This window comes from Amphiura filiformis, unplaced genomic scaffold, assembly GCF_039555335.1.
Source record: "Amphiura filiformis unplaced genomic scaffold, Afil_fr2py scaffold_25, whole genome shotgun sequence".
Lineage (NCBI taxonomy): Eukaryota > Metazoa > Echinodermata > Ophiuroidea > Amphilepidida > Amphiuridae > Amphiura > Amphiura filiformis.
This window is the reverse complement of record NW_027305489.1, coordinates 317417-338954: the sequence shown is the minus strand read 5'-3', so window position 1 is coordinate 338954 and position 21538 is coordinate 317417. Positions and strand designations below refer to the sequence as shown.

General features: G+C 36.3%; 1 protein-coding gene across 1 annotated transcript; it reads left to right on the top strand.

The window, feature by feature from the left end:
* The first annotated feature begins 5991 nt into the window (after positions 1-5991).
* On the top strand, positions 5992-19110 carry LOC140143654 (uncharacterized). The gene is given in 5 exon segments (XM_072165471.1): positions 5992-6204; positions 14404-14580; positions 16690-16827; positions 17592-17705; positions 17708-19110. Coding segments are annotated over 5 exon segments (573 nt in total). The 5' UTR covers positions 5992-6110; the 3' UTR covers positions 17758-19110.
* The last annotated feature ends 2428 nt before the right edge of the window (positions 19111-21538 follow it).

The following is a 21538-nucleotide window of genomic DNA, read 5'->3' as shown; positions in this document are numbered from 1 at the left end:
ATGCGTATATCCAGTTTGGCGAATTCTGATTCACACCCTAGATTTGTAAGAGGTGAAAATTCCATCTTGTCTTCATCAATCTCTACATCCATACCCTCACCACTGCGGAAGAATGCCATTTCAGATAACTGTCTCTCTAACGTATCAATCACTTCTTCAAGCACCACACCATACAGTCTACACTTGCCATCATCACTATCCATAGACTCATCTCTGACTTGCTTAAGCTCAGGTAGCTTTCGTTCAAAGAACTTGCGCACTCCTAACCAGGTACGCTCACTTCTATCAACATTGCTGCCTCTGTCATCTATTAGAGATCCATGAGAGGGAAAATTAAAGCATCTCCCAATTTTGAGTAGATTTCAGCACAACACAAGAACCAGTCATTCTGAATATACGTCGACACTGCCAAAACTAGCTTTTTAGCTAGCTTTTTTTGTTTCTTTATGACATGGCATAACCTTGGCATTAACAGCCGAGATAAAAAAATCATTTAGAAGCTGCTGACGAGGAAGCACTCAGAAAGCGTTTAACCTCTCTGCTGAAGCTGGCCCTCGATCTAATGGCTGGAATCACAGACCGTTGCAACCTGGGGTCATGGACATGGATGTCTGTCATCAGCTGGCATAATAACTCGGGGCCCTCCTTGTAAAACATACGATGGAAGAGCGTGGCTATTCCAACTGCCCTGCGGTGGCTCAATGGCTGAATTCGATGATCTTCATATACGCATTCGTTGGCAGACCAATGACACGCTTAGTTCTATTTTGCAGGAAATATTGCTTTGCGATCTCTGCAATTCTACCGAATCTATTACCAGTGAAGCCCTTGAAACCGGCATTTACGATGTCTTCCATCTCATCCATGATATATATATATTCGTTATACAGTGATATGGAGTGCGCAGCATGGCTAGGAGAAAGTAGCTTTGATATTGCAATGAGGGCCAGCGTGTGGACACTTGATTCTGGTGATGTGAAGACCTTCTCACCAGCTGTCACATTTAACAGTTTTTGAACGCCGATTTTCTGTTCAATGTTTTTAAAGACTTTGTCAGCTACGTGAGTCGCGCCTAGTATAGTGTCTGCACTGCATTTGAGGATTTTCTCTTTAGTCACCCGAGACTTTGCAAGAGCTTGGAACAATCGCCTGCACGATCTGACATCCAAAAGTCTATTGAGCATTTTATGTCGTCAATGTCACAGTCAGCCAGCGCTGCAAGGCAGTTCAGTTTTAGATCATTATGCAACAGCACCATCAGCTCCTGAGTGACTGATATTTTCTGTAGGCTGTTGTCATGGGCTTTCGAGACATGTTAGGACCTGATATGGTAATGTGATCAGCTTTCACATCATACATTATTTTGATGCCCTGCCTGCTTTGGTTGTGTCGTCAAGACCTACAGTAATTACATCATCATCACTCTTAAAATGTTCAGCAGGAAGCATCCTCTAGATATCAATTCACAGTTCTGCGACTTGGAAAGACATACGTAAAAGTCCTTAGCAGATTTCCGACGCTTTGCTGTATTGTCTTCTGATGTTTCATCATCTTCACTATCCCACTCCTCCTTTTCACTTATTTCTTCCCAATCTTGACCAAAAATAATATTGGATGTTTGGACAATAATACCAGATAAAGCACTGGGGCTGACTTGTAATGTAATCAGCTAAATATTGGACAGTACAAAATCATACAAGGTATATTAATGGTGTAAAAATGTTGGAAAAACAACATTTTTGGTATTTTGGGGGTGTTTAAAAAAATATTTACCACTTAACACCCTTCATGTACAGAAATTGATGTTAAAAGTGATAAAATGTGTTTCTTGGCCCTGATAACCTATGAAAAGACATGTCACAGGTTGGTAAAGTATGAAAATAAGCGATTTAGTGCTTAAAAATGTGATTTTGGCGGCCATTTTGAATTTTTGAACTTTAGTGGTATCAAACGTCATCATACGTAAAAACGGTTAGCAGATTTGGACTCTACACTAAATTTGGCCATAGAAAACACTTGTTTAAAATAAAGTATGGTGATATGCCCAACCCTAATTATATGACTGGACATCAACTATTCTCCTTGTCCATAATTTTGGATCATTTGATTTCTTGTAACCTTGTCAATAGCTCTCCATTTTAATTGATAAATCATTTCATTTAAATCTTTTATTAACTCGTATCGTGGATTAGGCAGAGTTAAAATCCAAAAAGTAAATAGATAAATTAAGCGATTTAACTTTTATTACTCGACCCAGAACTGTAAGATTACGTCTTGGACCATTGGTGAATTAATTCATGAATTGACTCTATTGTTTTTGCATAATTAATATGCACCGTTCTTTCAAGTGACCAATACCAAGTGCTCTAAAACACTTGTTATTATGAATCCATTTAACGTTCAGATCACAAATTGTTTCGTTACTACCTCTTTTCGACCCAATCCACACAACATAAGTTTTGTCTATATTTACCAGTAAACCGCACATATTTTCAAACGAATCGAGAATTTTAAAAGCTTCATTCGCTGATTTCTCTGTGTCATCAAGGAAAAGAACAGTATCATCAGCATATTGAGATATGCGATATTCTGCATCCTTTAATATTCTGATTGTTTCGAACCATCCTACCCAACACTTCCGCACATAAGATGAATAAATAAGGACTTAGTCCGTCGCCATGTCTGCATTCTCTGCCCACCTTACAAGATTCAGAAAGAAATCCATTAACTAGGACTGATTTTGATCGCATTGCCAAAATTTAATTCTAATATTTTCATTATGTGATACCGAGTCGAAAGCCTTTTCGAAACCAATCATGAGAAAAAAGGTCGTACATTAAACGTATGTTTTCTCCAATATATCGTCCCGAGACAAGCAGGATTTTAATCTGGTTGCGATGCACGACAAGGCAAGTTTATAAGATACATTTAGTAGGGAATACCACCAAATTCTTCAAATATTGACTTGGTTTATAGTAATTATACCATATTTTTGAGTCACAGAAGTTGTCCATTTTCATATGCATAATTCAACGGACGAAGCAAGTACCATACAAGATCATTGAAAAATACTTTATAAAATTCCGAACTAAACTCATCTGGTCCAAGTAATTTATCATCATTTTGCTGTTTGTATTAAAGCGCATATAATAGTTCTTTGTACGCTGGGCATTTGACAAGATTGGAGTATTTGAAGTTGCAAAAACAGAGTCAATATCAGCATTATCAATTTATCATCAGTTTCAGATTCCGAATACAAATCTTTATAAAAACTTTTTGCCTCCGAATAATATTATAATATCTTTTGAGTTGGTTTCAGAGGCTCCCGTACGTACTATTCTGCTTAATGTTTTGTTAACTAAATTGCGTTTTTTCATGTTCAAAAAACATTTGACGGTTTTCCCTTACCTCAAATTAACGAGTTTTTTTTTATCTTATCACGACCACCTTCATTTGATCTTTGCGCAGATTCTCGAGATAGATATTTGATATTCAATTCGTCACTTAAAAGTGTGGTCGCCCGGGGCGACCTTCGTAAATAATTGAATATATGAATACAAAAGCCACCCAAGTCCATACTTTGGCCAAATTGAGTGAAGCATGGGAAAGTTTTGCTATTCATAGGCCTGTCATATGTATGAAAGAACAACTCAAATTCATCCTCTGTGTCTATTGAGCATGTGAAAAATAGCATGTATGAAAGAATCAACACAAGTCCATGATTTGAGTCTTGTAACACATTGATTGAAATCCAGTATGTATAAAGGTCCACTTGTAACACATTCATTGCTGGAGAGTGATTTTTGACAAAAAAATGGGTTTAATCAAGGAAAGTGTGTGGTTTATATTACATGGCAGAATGCTTATCAACATTATACATAACTGTGTGCTTTATTTTGTATTCTCTTACTAGTGGTAATCTCATTCCAACATTATTGTCTTAGTATATGATTCCAAAAACCACCCAAGTCCAGAATTTAAAATGAACCCCACGAAGTCCCTGAAATGCTAATCGTCATACCTAATACAGTTTAACCCACCCATTTGCACGTACAACTTACCATATTGACCAGGTAAATCTAATTGAAGGAATTAAAATGATACACAGGTTTTTTTCTCAAAATCACTTCCCATGGACTTGGGTGGGTTTTGGATTCATGTATTCAATTGTATTATCTAAGATTCAAGTTCCCTCTCCAATCTTCTCCAATCATTCTTTTTAAAAGCTGAATAAGAAAAGTTTTAGCACGAATTTCTGATCAAATCATTTAAAAAACAGTTGGTCATTGATTATAAACTGGATATCTCTAGGATGGATTTAGACATAAAGTGGCGTCTTTACTATTGATCAATATCAGGATAAAAGAGCAATTTATTTTCTGACGTTTTGAGATGTGTTAAGTGTGTTTTACGTTAATTGTGATAAACGCGGCGCATTTGTGCTGTTAGTGTAATATACCCAGCATTTTTGTTTTCTTCTAATTGCCAAACGCCGAAGTATAAAACTGATATAATTGGAATTGTGGTCTGTGACGATATTTGGGTGACTAGTGGTCCAAAACAACTTCACCCAATTGCAAAGGTTAATTTCTTAAAGTTGAAAAGTCAGTTTCAAATTGTTGTATATTCTGAAATATCATCTTTTAGTTAACATATGAATGAAAATGAATACAAATTCAAAATCTGGCGCCAGTTATTTAACGTCAAATGGTAAAAATGAAGTTTGTCCATGTCCATACGTAAGCAATATACTAGACTGCTGTGCCATATCACTTACATTATAGTGTTTTTGCACACGGACGTGATGGTACGCAGGTACCTTGGAATTTTCACTTGGAATTCAGGACAAGGGCGTAAAATGCTTGGCAAATTACGTGAAAGAGAAAGAAATTTGTTCTGTTATTCTGGAAAAAGTTACTCACACACACGTTACCAAAAATTGTATGTTGGCTCACACTGCATTTCCTATGACCTATCTTGTCACATCACTGTTGTTAATATTCACAAGCCCTTCTATATGTTCAGGGCATAATTTTTGTTATAATTTAATTTTGTTTGTTTACTGTTCATTTCTAAAATACTTACGCTAAATGTCATATATTGCACTCGATGGTGCTTGCAATAAGGCAAAATACAGGCATATGATAATAAAGGCATAATTAGCCGATATTTAGTGAATTTTGCACTTAAAATAAACAGTAAAATAAAACCATGTATCACTCACAAATTTCCTTCACCAATATAACTCCATGATATAAATTACAAGAAAACAAGATGATTTATACATGCATGTATAAGCCTAATGCAATACGTGGTAATTTCCACAGTGCTCGATTGTCGCAATGATTCTCCTAGACTTGGTTTGCGAGAATCAAAATTCTCTTAAATTCATCCCTATTCCAAAAGCAGTCAGTAAAGCTGATTACCTTGATTCTTGCAAGATGAGTTTGTGAGAATCAATTTTCATGATTTTGTTTCACGCAAATTTCGACGAAATTGACACCCCACGTCCCATAGACTCTTACGTGTGGACAAACTTAATTTTGAACATTTGACTTAAAAGTTTTTCATTTGTGTTTTCACCAACTACAACAAGAATTTGAGACATACTTTTTAATTTTGAGAAAAGTTGTTTTGGACCACAGGGTTGTATAGCTCATATCATAGTAGGCTAATTGTACATGGGAATAAAAAGTAATACAAACTCACCACAACCCCTTCCGTTCTTTCCATGTCACCCATTGTGTACATCGGTACTCTTCTGTATAAAGCTGTGTGATCTTCCGGGGAGGAAGACCCCATGGGTCAATCATTTATGACGTGGAGTTGATAATGTTGGAACTCGATCAATTGAGCATTGCATTTATATAGACGTGTTGTAAACAGGATCTACTCAACATTTCCACGTCACTTCATATGACATTGCTTTGCTTTCAGATTAGACCATTTTAGATTGCTAGTCTTGTTAGACAAAACACTTTTCTCAATTACCAAAACGTCCGAAATCTTTAAAGTAGGCCTAGGCCTAGTACATCACTAAATCACTTTGAGAAGATATCATCGTACTTGGATCATCTTTTTGGATAATAAGGAAATTAAAGTAATTCATCATGGGTTTGTTTATTTCTAAACTTGTTAGCGCTTTTCAAGAGTTTACATATGGTGCACACAGCCGAATTTTGATAGTGGGTCTTGATTCTGCAGGTATGTTAAGTTTGTAATGTTTAATAGTATTTTAATATCTTATTGTGTGATTTTGCTCGAGAACGCATTTATACAGGGTGTCCCTGAAAGAACTGTATCGTCGAAAACTGAACCACCGGCATTGTCCCAAATCAGTTAAAAATGGCCAAAATCATTCCTATTTTCAAGAACGATGACCGGCACAAATTTTGTAATTAGAGAGATTGCGAAATTTACGTGAAACGTGACACGGGAACGCGAACGGCAAGCTACATTAGTTGAAAATCGGTTATTATGCCCTCTAGAGGGTGAAATCTATTGTGAATTGGTCAATCATGGAATTACCGTAAGGCGATTACGTTGCGGTTGGTAGCAAAAAATGACGTTCCAAAATGACAAAAAAACGCATTATAAAATGTAGAAAAATGTTATGTTTATCATGTTATGAAACGAATCAAAGTATCCTAATAGAACAAGTAGAGTCCGACATGTAATAAAATCCATTTTGGGGGTTAAAATTTGATCTCGTATAGACAAGAAGAAGTGAACAAATTTCGATTTTTTTCGACGCGAATTCGAACGGACAGATTGCCTATTCATTTGTGTGTGGAAAATGCCGTCCAAAAATCAGCTTGCGAAGAGGCGTTTTAGGCAAGATTGTGTCGTGTTACGGCATAAATGCGGTATAATTGTCTGTTTGGGACGGGGAACAGAAGTTCGTGCAACGCTATTTTTCGCCTTGCTTTTTCGTTGTGCATTAAACAGCTGTCAAAGTGTTTTGCTTATGGATACTATTCAGCAAACTCCAAAATGTTTTTAAAACATGATAATGCATGTGTTTTTGGGTTTAGTTAAAACGTTTTGATAACATATCGATGTATGTTTATATAAAAATCGTGAAAACTCGTGTTATACTGAAAAAATAATACAACAACATTTTAAGCCAAAATTCGAAATGCTATAGTAAAATATCATTTGGCAAACATATTTAAGTGTCTATTGTGTTAGAACGTTTATCAGCAAGTTTAGAACAATGGGTTTTTTGAATGTTATTAAAACTTTTAATGCCCTTGACCCTCACATAACCCGACATTTAACGTTTTCTGTAATATATTTGTGTTTGCTGGGTAGTAATCGAACTAGGCATATTAGATTATCTATTTTCATTTTGCTTTAGAAAGTAAACAGGGTATTATTTATATGATAATGGAGTTTGTTTCTTGTTATTCGAATAATATACACCAAGATTTCCTAGGTATCCAACACCAAACTCTGTTTAGATTATTTGACATACACGTGTGAACATAGGCCTACACTCATTTTCCAATAGCCCGCAAAACTCAAATATCGCTAATCTGGACTGAATGCTTAGAGCATTATAGATACAGCCATTCGTATTTGCATATCAATACCGAGGAAAGTAGTTCGATGAAAGAAGATAATCTTCTCTGGTTCGATGCACCCAAGGTGAATCAATGGGTACTTCCTATTATCTTTAGATTATTTGTCTCAGCATAGCGCCATCATGATTGCAATTGCGTTTACAAGTAGTCTTGGTTCAGACTCTATGCGGCTATCACGAACATACTAGGAACGACGAGCGTTAGGACCGACACAAACTGGCTGTGTAGGAGGCTAGCTTGGATTTGAACGGGACTATGACGTTCTACCGCAAAATGCAGAAATCCGTAACCCGTATGGCGTTTGCAGTGAACGCCTCTCCGCAATCTCTCTATTATAGGCCAATATCCGTCCTCCCTGTTTTTTCGAAAATTCTTGAGCGAGTTGTGCACATTAGATTATATGTTTTTATTTCAACTCTCAATATTTTTCATCAATCTCAATTTGGTTTTCGCCCAAATCATTCTTCTTTATGGCTATTATGGATGCATACAACAAAATTGTCACTGACTTAGATAACAATCAGCATAGTGTTGGGATCTTACTGGACCTCTCGAAGGCATTTGACACGCTAAACCATGACATTCTTTTATCTAAACTAACTCACTACGGTGTACGTGGCGTTGCCTTCGAGTGATTCAGGAACTACCTCATGAATAGGCCACAGTATGTTTCGTTTAATAACGTTAAATCATCATTAATTCATCCCACTTGCGGAGTTCTTCAAGGTTCAATTTTAGGTCCTTTACTTTTCATCTTATATTTAAGTTTTTCAAATTTATAATTTTCGCAGATGACACTAATCTCTTGGCTTCCCATAAAGACTTCACCTATCTTATCAACACAATAAATCAAGAATTATGTAACATTTCCAACTGGCTTAAAGCAAATAAATTATCACTCAATATAAATAAAACCAAGTACATTATTTTAAAAACAGATTTAGCAATCGAATGTATCACAATTCAGCCATATATGTTGACAATGTATCAATTTCAAAAGTTTCTTCTATTAAATTCCTTGGTATCACACTGGATGAGTCCTTTACTTGGAACCACCACACAACATATATAACTAATATTGTGTCCAAATATTCTGGTATTTTATTTCGGCTCAAACATGTCTTACCTTTAAAAACATTGTTTGCATTATATATAAGTTTGGTCTTGCCACACATTAACTATTGTAATATTATTTGGGCTGATCAAAATAACTGTAACTTAAACAAAATTCACATTAAGCAAAAGCGAATAATTCGATTGTGTTCGAATTCTCACTTTCTTGCCCACACTCCGCCCATTTTTGCTTCATTCAATAGTCTCACAGTGTATGATATCCACAAATTGCAGAAAGCAATTTTCATGTATAAATTTTATAATGATCTTCTACCAGATATTTTTGCAAATTATTTTATTAAAGCTAGTACGATCCATACACATAATACTAAATCATCTGATATGTATAGAGCACATCATTTTAAAAATGATTTAGCCCGTAACACTGCTAGACGACAAGGTCCTATACTATGGAATAATGTTAGTTTAAATACCAAAAATTCACTTACTCTGATAAGTTTCAAAAATAAGTACAAATGTGAGTTATTATCTCGTTATGAATAATTTTGTTAGTTTGTATAATCATGTAATTGCATAATTATTATTAATATGTATTATAATAAGTAATCTTAAACCATTGCCAACATTGTCTGTCTCACGTGTCCTGTCCGGTCTTTGTCTGCACATAATTATGTCTTGATACGTCTTTTGATTGTGTTTGGTCCTAAATGTTTAACTTATTGTAAAGGGTGGCCAAAATTGTTCTAGCCCTGCTCTGTTTGGTCTCCTACCATATGATTTTGCTATACTTATGTAAAAGTTATTTAATGGTGAAATAAAACTAAACTAAACTATACAAAGGTCACAGGATTTTTGTTCCTGAAGAAATGAGACCAATCCTGCTTGAGAAGACACATTCCAGTCATCTTGGAGCAGAAGCATCAATAAGGAGAGCCAAAGACACTTTATTTTGGCCCAGTATGGCAGCAGACATAAAGGAGAAGTCTGAATCATGCCAAATTTGTCAAACATACCAAGACAAACAACAGAAAGAAACCATGATGTCTTATCCAATCCCAACAAGACCCTGGGAAATTGTTTCACAAGATCTGTTGACATACAGAACGAAGAACTACCTCATAACAGTAGACCACTACAGTGACATGTTAGATGAGCTAGAAGACACAACATCAGAAACCATAATACAGCCCGTCTCAAAAAAAGTTGTGCAAGTGAAAAGCGCCCTTTTCACTTGCACAATTTTTTTTTTTAGACAGGCTGTATTGTGCACAAAGAAACATTTTGCACTACATGGTATCTGCTCAACATTGATATCGGACAATGGTCCACAATGGGTCAGCAAAGATCTTGGGAATTTAATCACATCACAAGTTCACCATATCACAGTCAGTCCAATGGAAAGGCTGAAGCAGCAGTGAAGATTACTAAAAAAAAAAAAAAATGTAGACATTTATATAGCGCTTTATGCCGTAAACAGCCTCAAAGCGCTTTACATTTATTCCGCCGTCATTAGAATATGTCGGAACCACGTTTGCAGCCTACAAGTGGCGCAGGGTCCATCAGTACAACGACTGTGACTACTCCTAACAGCTTCCCATTGCACCTGGGTGGGGTGAGGCAAGCGAGGCAAAGCGCCTTGCCCAAGGGCGCAACACGGTGGTGGGACGGGGAATCGAACCCACGCACGCCGAGCAAGCTCTCAGATTATGAGTCCAAGGCCGTAACCACTGAGCCACCGTGCCCTTAAGAAACTAAGAAACTCATTAAGAAAACAGGAAATGAAGATCTGTATCTAGCTATACTAGATTGGCGTAACACACCAGATGCAGGTGGACATAGCCCAAGCCAAAAGCTACTGGCCAGGAGAACAAAGACCCTACTACCAGCAGCGGAAATGCTACTTCAACCAAAAGGTGTCAATCCTGAAGAAATAATTGACAACATCAAGCAGCGAAAACAAATTGCTAAGAATAACTATGATAGAAGTGCAAAAGACTTACCAGAACTTACTATTGGAGAGTTTGTCAGAGTACAACCACATCACAGTCAAGAATGGGAACTTGCCAAGTGTAAATCCAAAGTTGGACCCCGTTCATACGTTGTTGAGACTTTCAGCTACTGGACAGGCGGAACTAGACAATGAAAACACGCCTGTGATGCCAGAACAATCATATGAAAGAGAACAGCAAAAGTCACCAGAAGAACAACCAAGAAAACCAAAGCAACCTGAAAGTAAACCAAGAAAACCAAAGCAACCTGAAAACAAAACAAGAAAACCAGAGAAACCTGAAAGTCAACAGCAACCAGCTACAGAAATATCACAGCAACCAGCAACTGTGAATCAACCAGCAACGCTAGACAACAAGCAGCGAGCTACAACACCGCAATGGAAGAACGAGTCTCCCCAAACTCCGCAACTGAAGTCAACAAGAACCAGAACCAATATCCGACCACCAACAAGATACCAAGACCATGTGAAATAGACAGTGCAGATGAACATTTGAACTTTTGACCACTGTGAAATTTTACTCCAATTTTGGTCATGTCAAAAAAATCTCATTAAACTAATCTTGCATTTTTTTTTATATAGGTGAAAGTTTAAATACAAAAATTACCAGCAAGATTTACAGGAAAACCTATTGATCACAAATTTAGGTTTATACTTGTGATCAGCCAGTTAACTGGCAGCATTATGTTTGAACAATTGGAAAGTACAATTTATTATTTCCAAACCAGTTGTGCAGTTTTTGAAAATGCACCTGTTGATATTTTTAAAGTTAAACTTTTGAAGTGTTAAAGTTGTTAAAAGAACACAACTTTTGTGTTACTATTGTTAAACTTTTGTTACGCAGATGGATCGTGCAAGAACTGAACATTGAAAACTGAACATTGATTTAATGTGACATTCAGAGAGAAACATGTAATGTCCATTCAGAACATTTGAAATTGTTGAAACGTAATTTGAGTGCACAAAAGACACTTAAAAGTCATGTGTTAGTTTGAAGCAAATTCAGTGCACAATGGACAATGTGAAATATGATTTTCAAGCTAATCAATAGCTTAAAGGAAAGCTAACATTTATTTGGACAATAATGTTCAAGAACTTGAGACAAGAGACTCTTTAAAGATTAAAAGATTCATTTGATTCACATTCATGATAATCAATATCTTCCATTATAAAAAGAAGGGAGATGTTGTAGATATTAACATCTCATTAATATGTATGAGTTACGTCATCGCATTCGCCAATACACGATTCCACACAACACTTGAGTCTCTGATCTGCGTCTGAATTATTACTCAGATTTATCACCATTAGGAGCAGATAAACAGGGGGGGCGTGACCCCGGTCAAAAAAAGCACTGTCCCCCCTGGCCCCGGTTCCGCCGCCGATGAACAAGTACATGCTCAAATTTTAAGACTTGAATCTTTGCTTGAAAGCCTGCACATTTGTTGAACTTCTTACATCATTACTCAGCTTATCCAAACCTCAACCCCACTGTACGAAAAGATGATTTAAAGTACCCAGTGTCATAACCATTTGTGCAAGGTGGTAAAGCCAATAAATTGGACGCAGCTTGTCTGGTGTTAACATTATGCTTTTCATGCACATAAGAAGACCTGTTGATAAGGTACTGTGGAGATATATCGTTTAGACATTTAAACATTAACAGTGATTTGAAATACATTGCCCGATTCGGAAGTGATCCCCATCCTAATATAGGAAACATTATATCAGAAGACGTAAGGTAGTTTTACTGGAGTTAAACCTACGTTATGTGACACAAAACACTGACAAATAAAAGTTTAGCTTTGTGAAGAAATGATCTTTGACCTGACCTATGGTCAGGTCAACACTAATTGAATTAGTCTTAGACCTCCAGTCGTTTTGTTAACCTAACTACAGTGGCACGCAATATTATTCTAGCACATCGCTTCTGTAAAACACATAATTTACGTACATCTTCATTGAAGCTACCAAACCATACTACACTACAAGCTACTACAATAATCGAACTGCGGTTGGATAAGAGCTTATATAAAACATTACGAGTGCGAACGTCAAGAAATGTTTTAAGACGTCTGAAGAGTCCTATTTTACAAAAGAACGTCTGTATGACTGTATTAACATGATCGTGCCAAAGTATTTTAGAATCAATCTTTACACCAAGACATTTGGTACTGTGAACTCTTACAAGTTGACAATCATCAATGGTAACTGAAAAAGCAGAGCATTTATCATTACGTAACTTCGGCTCACTACCAATGAGCATAACATTTGTCTTGTCAGTATTAAGAAACAATTTGTTAAAGGTCATATATATTGCTCGGACAACATCATATCATTGGCAAAGTAATATTATGAGGACAATGAAAATGACTCCTTTTTTGAGAAAATAAGACGTTTAAAATTGATATTCCGCAAAAACCAACTTAAGCGATGAGTTCCTTCGAACGAGACAAGTTTGACCTAGAAAAAAGTTGACGTCATGAAATTAGATGTGCCTGCTTTGAGAGAAGGGACTATAAACATTCTCAATGCACAGAACGCATACTGTTGTTGTTGTCAGAAAAAATTAAGTATTACAAATTTAATGGTTTTTAAACATATGGATAAAATCAGCCGCTTCTTTTTTTTATATATTAGTAAATTGTGATATTACAATTCATATGTATATCAATATCATGAGAAATATTTGGACTAAAGAATAAAAAAAAAATATTTTGAGCTTAGGATTTCAGCGTGATCAATCTCAGACTAGTAGTATATAAACCGTGTTAAGTCCACAAACTCATGTATCTGATTTCCATGTGCGATATTACAATACTATAGGTATTATAGTTTCAGTTGGATGAAATATTACAAAGCAAATGCAACAATACTGTGTGCGGCTTTGTTTCCCAAATGAGAACAATAGTCTGCATATTGTTATGCAGCATTGTTATGGTAAATAATAGTACAACTCATTGTTGCTTATGTCAAGCTTGTCAAAGTGATTGTGATTGTATCACACAAGTAAATGAGAGCATGATAGTATCCGCTGCATTTACTTACGTCATAAGCCCGCTGCCTTGAAAATTAATTTCGCTTCAAACGGGGGGAAGAACACGTACGAGCCCGAACTTTACTCACACAATTTCTCTTTTTTCAGGAGAAATACGCATAAAAATTGCAACGAGTGTCAACTTGTAATGTAATAATTATTCTCTTCGAATGGAGATAAACTTGTTTTTGCAATAGATCTGCCCTTTAACATGTAACCATGCCTTAACTGCAGAAAGATCGTCAGTGAGCTTTTTAGAAATAATATCAGTATCAGTACCACTGACAGACAGAGTGGTATCGTCTGCGTACATAGATATTTTCCCATTTGATACTACATTTGGCATATCATTGATAAAAATCAGAAATAATAATGGGCCCAATATAGTGCCTTGGGGAACACCAACTTTTATTTCTAGTGAATCAGGGACAATACCCTTAAAAGTAAATCTTTGCTTTCTACAAGATAAATACGATGCAAACCATTTCACTGTATTTTCAGATATGCCCCAATATAATGGAGCTTTCTAAACAAAATATCATGATTTACTGTGTCGAACGCTTTTCTAAGGTCGATAAAGGCAACACCAGTCATTTTACCGCTGTTGATGCTCGTCAGCCAATGTTGTTGTTTGTTGTTGTCCCAGTATATTACCGGCACTAACAAATTCAAAAATGGATCTTGTTTTGTGTATATAGGGAAGACGACCATTCTGTACAAGATCAAACTAAATGAAACGGTGACAACTATGCCTACGATTGGTTTCAATGTAGAGACAGTTACCCCCATACCTGGTCAGACGTTCACCTTCTGGGATGTAGGTGGCCAGTTAAGTTTTAACCAACTATGGCATCATTACTATCCAGTTGCACAAGGTATGGATCCATAATTTTATTTTTAACAGAATGTTTTGCCCTTAAGTTCCTTCCACTGTCCACCAACTCAAAAGTTGTCTCAAGTCTGCAAACTTGGTTGAGTCATGTCAGCATTAAGTTTTTCAACACTGCTGTCTTTGTCATTGTTATTTTGTGCTGTGTTTGTTCGTTTTGTCTTGTCCTTTTTGGTTTAAAAAACACACATAAAATCAGCCATCTTTATTTGTGTGAAAATTTTAATAGATCATAGACAGTAACACCATGGCTGTCGATTATAGATAAAAAAGAAGTTTTTCAACACTGTCATGACTGTTCAGTTAAGATATATTTTTTGCCGGATGATACATCTAGTTCCATTCTAACCTTACTTGGAATAAAAGTTAAACATTTATATTGAATCAATTTAAAACAAAATTAAAATCGACGTGTTCTATTTTTGAACATATTTCCATTTTCTGTTTAATAACATAACACGTGGGCTTCAACCAATATGAAATTAACTCGGCCTACATATACGAGGGGCAGTCAGTGTGTAATGAGAGTTGACTGCTAACTCCATATATGAATTATTTTCATGGTATTTCCAAGGGGGTGATACTAAATTCACGGTTGTTCTACTAGCAACGCAAAACCTATGAAAAATTCCGCTGGTTTACTAGCTAGAAAGTGAGGCCAGTTATCGATCCGTTATGAATAATTCATGTTCGACCCCTTGGATCATGTTAATTGATATTGGCAAATAACAACGTTGTTAGTTTTGCGAACTTTGCCTGTTCAATGAGAGTATAGCGCGCCCCCAATACATCTGGGCACAAACCAGGCGAAAACGATCCAGTTTAATGAAATGGCGGACGGGTATTCCCATCAGGCACCAGGGATATGTTTTTTCAAAGAAAGTCTACTAATTTGATATGAAATGACATTTTGCAATAGCAAAGTCAAAATTAGGACTTGCTTTCAATAATATGAAGGAAATATGTGACAGAGGCAAGGTGTGAAATACAAGTAGTATTTGAAGTTACAATAACCTTTGATACCCGACCTGACCTTCCATCATGGCGCCTTATTCGTCTTATGTATTTCTATTATGCTCTCAAGTAAAATAAAATACCAATCTGCACTAAGCAGACAGAATGTTACTTGGCTCCCAGCATGAATTATTGATTTTATACGGAGGTAAAGAAATGCACAGTTAAGTTGACTATACGACTATGCAAGCCGTGCAACAATACAGTACTCCAAATATTTACGGTAAATCTGAATAGTGGTCACATGTTGACATATCATGTGTTCGGGAAATCACGTGGCAACATTTTAAGATTTCAGGCTTGTTTACTAGTTAATTGCCATTTGTACTCTTTATTATTTATCTTTGTTAATTAACATATATTTTAAATGCTGATAAATCGTGGTTGGCTGCCCATGATATCTGTTAAATTCAATGTTTTATGAATATAATTCTACCACGCAGAGGGGTCACGCAGCAGAATTTCACACCACCTGACTTAGCTAGATTTCGAAGCTCTGCTCTTCAAATTCATGTAAATTTCAAAGTTTATACACTTAATATATTTAATATGATACTAATTTTTTTGTTATAACCAACTGGTATATTACCTACACAGAAAGGTAATATCAGCCTTCACTCAGCAATTTGACATGCCCGCACATGCAACCATTCTACGTCTGGATAACATGACTGTCGCCCTCAATACGTCTGGGCACAAATTTAAATAACAATACGCTATTTACTTATCAATGCGGCCTCATGCTAATTAAAGCTGCCGAATCCAGGAATTAATCTATGCTATAACACCCTCATTTTATCCGTTGTCTAAAGGATCACGTACGTTACGAATTCTCCTGGTCTGCAATAGCTATTGAAATTGTACAATAACCAACATTAAAAAAACGCTTTTAAAAGACTTTGGTCCGATCAAGCTTGGAAGGCCAATCAGTTGTCTTAGTAACATTGCAGAGCTGAACATGTATAGCACTAAGTTAACAAATGCGGACGATAAAATGTAAAAAAACAACAACAAACAAACAAACAAACAAAAAACATTAATTATTAACAATATTAACTGTATTTGACATTTTTCTTTGCAGGGGTAATATTTGTGGTGGACAGCGTGGACAAGGAAAGATTACAGGAAGCCAAATCAGAATTATATAACGTCACCAAAAGTCACGAAATCTCACCAAATATACCAGTCTTATTTTTTGCCAACAAACAAGATTTGCCTGGTAAGTAAATGAACAATATTATGATCATCATGACATTCATGGGACCTATTAAAAAAAACGAAAAAAATACCAACAATAAAAACGAACAACCAAATAAGTTCCGAATTTCAGAGTACATTTCTTTAAGTTGACTGCAATTATATTGCGACACTCTCTTTATATTTTGCATCCTATTTTGACTGAGTAATACTATATAGTATTGTTTTTAATTTCATTTGAAAATTAGTCCGACTTGGATCACATTACGGTCACTAATGGAGGCAGATTAATAAGACCTGGCCTAAGTTAATGTTTATCAAATTTTATCTGTAAAAAACACTATGAAGGGTGATTGTACATTTAAAAATGTAACTTCCCAGCAAACACAAAAATGTTTTTAAAATATTATAACAGGTGTTATAAACGCATTTTAGTTTTGGATAAAACGTTTTAATAACATTTAATTAAATGCCATGAAAACATTTTTAAAACGTTTTATATGAAATAACAAATGTTATCAAAATGTTATTGCAAAAATATTTTTTGTGGAAAAACATGGTTGCAAAATATTTTGTCAGCAATTAACAACATTATGTTATAATGTTTTGCACCAAGTTTTCAAAAATGTTTTCTGAATGTTATTAAAACGCTTTATAGCCTTTATTATAACCTACATTTAAACGTTTTCTGTCAAACGTGTTTTGCTTGCTGGGTTATTTATTAACCTCAATGTTGCAGAATAATGTAAACTTACTATTTTTTTAAATTTCTTTCTCAACATGCAGGTGCACAGACTGCTGATCAACTTATAGAGCAATTAGACATTCGTTCTTTACCTGGCAATCCATGGCATGTACAAGAAACATGTGCAACGACTGGAGAAGGACTCTACGAAGGACTTATTGCATTAGCAAAATGGTGCGAGAATTCAAGAAAGCAAACAGAATATGAGGAAGACGCGAATCATGTTCCGACATATAATTGTACAAAAAAATCAGAAAGTAGTATTCATCTACTTTAATTAATGTGCCATTCAAAGGATCAATTTTCTGAAGGGTCACAACTTTATCAGTAAAGGCCCGGTCACACTATAACGAATATGGGTGAACGGCAAGCGACGTTAAGCTGCGAATTGCAATTTAGAATTTGCCGTCACTCATCGTGTGTTGCCGTTAGTTGTCGCTGACGAATCCGTTAAGGCCCGGTCACACTATGACGGACGATAACCAACGAAAGGTGACGAACGTGAAAATCACAAAATGTTGACGGCAAAGCGACGACAAAAAGAGGAAAAACAAGATTCGCTGACGAGTGGGAACGACCTTCAGCGACAACACGACGGCAAGGGACGAAAGGCTGCAGCAGGAAACGGAGACTAGCGTCCAAAACCGGACGTTGTCTGGGCGGCGAGTGACGATGTCTACCTCGCAATCGGAGTGCTGCGAGTACGAGCCCCGGCGGTGCCATCGTGTTGTGCACTTGGGCAAGGCGCTTTACCTCACTTGCCTCTCTCTACCCAGGGGTGAAATGGGGAGCTGTTAGGAATATTGTCCATTAAGCGCCGCCCAAAGGTATGAGCATCCTTAGGCATTGTATGGCAGCTGACATGTTCTAATTATGACAGCGGAATAAATGTAAAGCGCTTTGATATATGTGAAAGGTGCTGTATAAATAACGGATTCGTCAGCGACAACTAACGGCAACACACGATGAGTTACGGTAAATTCAAAATTGCAATTCGCAGCTTAACGTCGCTTGCCGTTTACCCCTATTCGTCATAGTGTGACCGGGCCTTTAGCGACCGCAGACGGCCGAAATTATTCGTCACGTCCGTCGGCAAATTTTCAAGATGTTGAAAATTTTGTGACGGCAAAAGAAGTAGTTGTGATTCCGTTCAGATTTCGTTGGAGACCGCAACCCTCATTTCTGTGACGTTTCCATACCGTGCGAAGCCGTCTTTAGTCGTTTTGAGGTCGTCACAATTTCGATGGTAGTAGTTGTCAACGACCATTGACGAACAAACAACGGCAAGTGACGTCACATCTCGAACCCTGACGACACATTGTGGCAAGTAACGAAATTGTAACGATCTTGGTGCGACAGTGACTTGCGAATTTTGTCCGGAGGGTGACGGATGTTGACTGTTGATGGCGCGTCGTTTGCGAGTACCTGCGGCATTGAAACGGTGGTCTGCGATGGGTTACGATTTGTAAACGATGGTCCACGATTTTAAACCTTTTTCCCGATTTTTTTACATTTTTGACGTCAGTTCGATTTCAATAAACTGTCCGACACGATGCAATTTTGAAGTTCATATAAAAAGAAATATCAATAATAATCAAAAATATTAATATTTTTTATTGTTATTGATATTGATATTGATGTTAATATTTTTGATTCTTATTGATATTGATATTTTATTATTATTGCTATTGATGCTCATATTTTTTTTATTATTATTGATACTGATATTAATATTTTTGATTATTTTTGATTATTATTGATATTGATATAATAGTTTGGATTATTATTGATATTGATATTGATGTTAATATTTTTGATTCTTATTCTTATTGATATTGATATTTTATTATTATTGCTATTGATGCTCATATTTTTATTATTATTATTGATACTGATATTAATATTTTTGATTATTTTTGACTATTATTGATATTGATATAATAGTTTGGATTATTATTGATATTGATTTTCGAATTTCTTATTTTGATTATTATTGATATTTATATTAATTTTTTTGCTTATTATTGATATGTGTAATAATTTTTATTATTATTGTTAGGCATATCACTTCGGAAAAGGAATCGTTTGCACTGTCTAAAATGCTTCGTTATTGACAAAATTGGCCATAAAGGTCAATCCCCCATTACAGCCTATTGACCACAACCTATGTTGTGACGTTTCCTAGGTAACGAAACATCCTACATGGTTACAACTATTCCTTATTTGACTTATTTTTACATAACAAGCAATTTGAGACCAATTTCGTTCAAATTGGAGCATTTTTTAATTTTTGGCTTTTTTGTGGTCAAAAAAACTGACCACCGCCCTAAATTTGACCTTTTTGCTTATAACTCAAGAACGGTATGTCGCAGGTAGGTCAAACTATACTTTTTCTGAATCCTTGCAATGAGAATTGAAATTTGACCCCTGTGTTGACCTTTAACCTTGAATATGGCCGGAGTGCCGGGAAATATTTTTTGTTAACATCTTGAATGTGTTATAGGACCATAAAAGGAAGCTAAAAAAGTTGGTTTGGTAGAGTCCTGGGGGGGTGCACATTAAAACCTGGTAGATACCCGACTACAGGGGCCGCAGAATTTCCAAAATGTGGACTTTCACCCACCCCCTAATATTTAACCTTTTCGGGCTATACTGAACAGTTGAACGACTAATTCGGTCCCTGTTAGCTGCATTTTAACATTCCCTCTGAAAAGTGGACTTTTTTGCAAATTTTATTGTTTATAGCCATGGTAAAATTTACAAAGTTTTTCGTTATGAACCGATCGCGTCACCGCAACTGGCAGGCAACAACATATATAAAAACTATAAAACCTACTTACCGGGTGTAAACCCTATGGTAGATCTATTCATCTACATAAATCCAAGCGTTACAATTAATATGACTTGTAACATGAGAATTTAAACTCGGCGTGCAATAATCATGATATTAAATGCAATTCATTCAAGCATTAAGAAAATCTGCATGCGATGCCAATATTGCAAAGTGAGTGAGCGTCCAATTTCACACACGTAACTCGTACCATGCATGCATAATTACGACAGCCAACTTGAATATGCTATTGTTCTCCAGATATGCTATTGTTCTCCAGATAATGTCACGATATAATAATAAAGTTTATCTTCCACATTTCTCATGTTTCTGTAGCAACGGTACAGTTTAGTACAGTTTAGTCTCGGTATTTTCCTCGGTCCAAAACAAAACCCTCCAATTTCACACAATGACCTCAAAATAGATGGTGCGCAGTTATTATCAGGGCTGTGACACTCGTATTCAATCCCTGTATAAAAAGTGAAGTCACTTCGCCGGCAGTTTGATTGACGGTTGCTAGGGCATTTGAGTGCGGGTTGCTATGCAATCCAGTGCGTAGCCTAAAACTTACGTACTTTGAACGGCTATGATGCGCGTTTGGTCAAAAGGACTTATCCTGTATTTGATTGACAGTTGCTAGGGCATTTGAGTGCGCAAAATTTGATTGGTTAATCGTCAGGTTAAAGTCTCCTCAATCTTGAACGGCTGTCGAGGAAGTCTATTTGGAGCTATTTTTCCCAGATGGCGCGCATCGACTGCCAATTATTCGGACCCTTTCCGGCAAAAATACAGCTTATTTAGCCAGTCTCATCATGGGGTCATTGGTTATAATATTTTCCTAGCATATTAAGGTAACTCCTCAGCTACTTGGTTTTTCAAAATATGATAGTAATGCAAAGAAACGACAAACATGCATCGACTCTTCCACAAAAAATACACTCCTACACAGCGCGTGCCATCACATGCATGATCGTGCATTGGCTGTGTGACTGACTTCATTTGCGCAAACGAGTGGCTTATCCTATAGTATATTAGTACTCGAGAATTGTCGCAGTGTCGGGGAGCTGAAAATTACCTTTGCCAACACCTGCAACCCTGGTTGCAAAGAAACAGTGTTTAACATGCTGTTTCTGGTGTTGGATTTCCCATTGGGTGCTC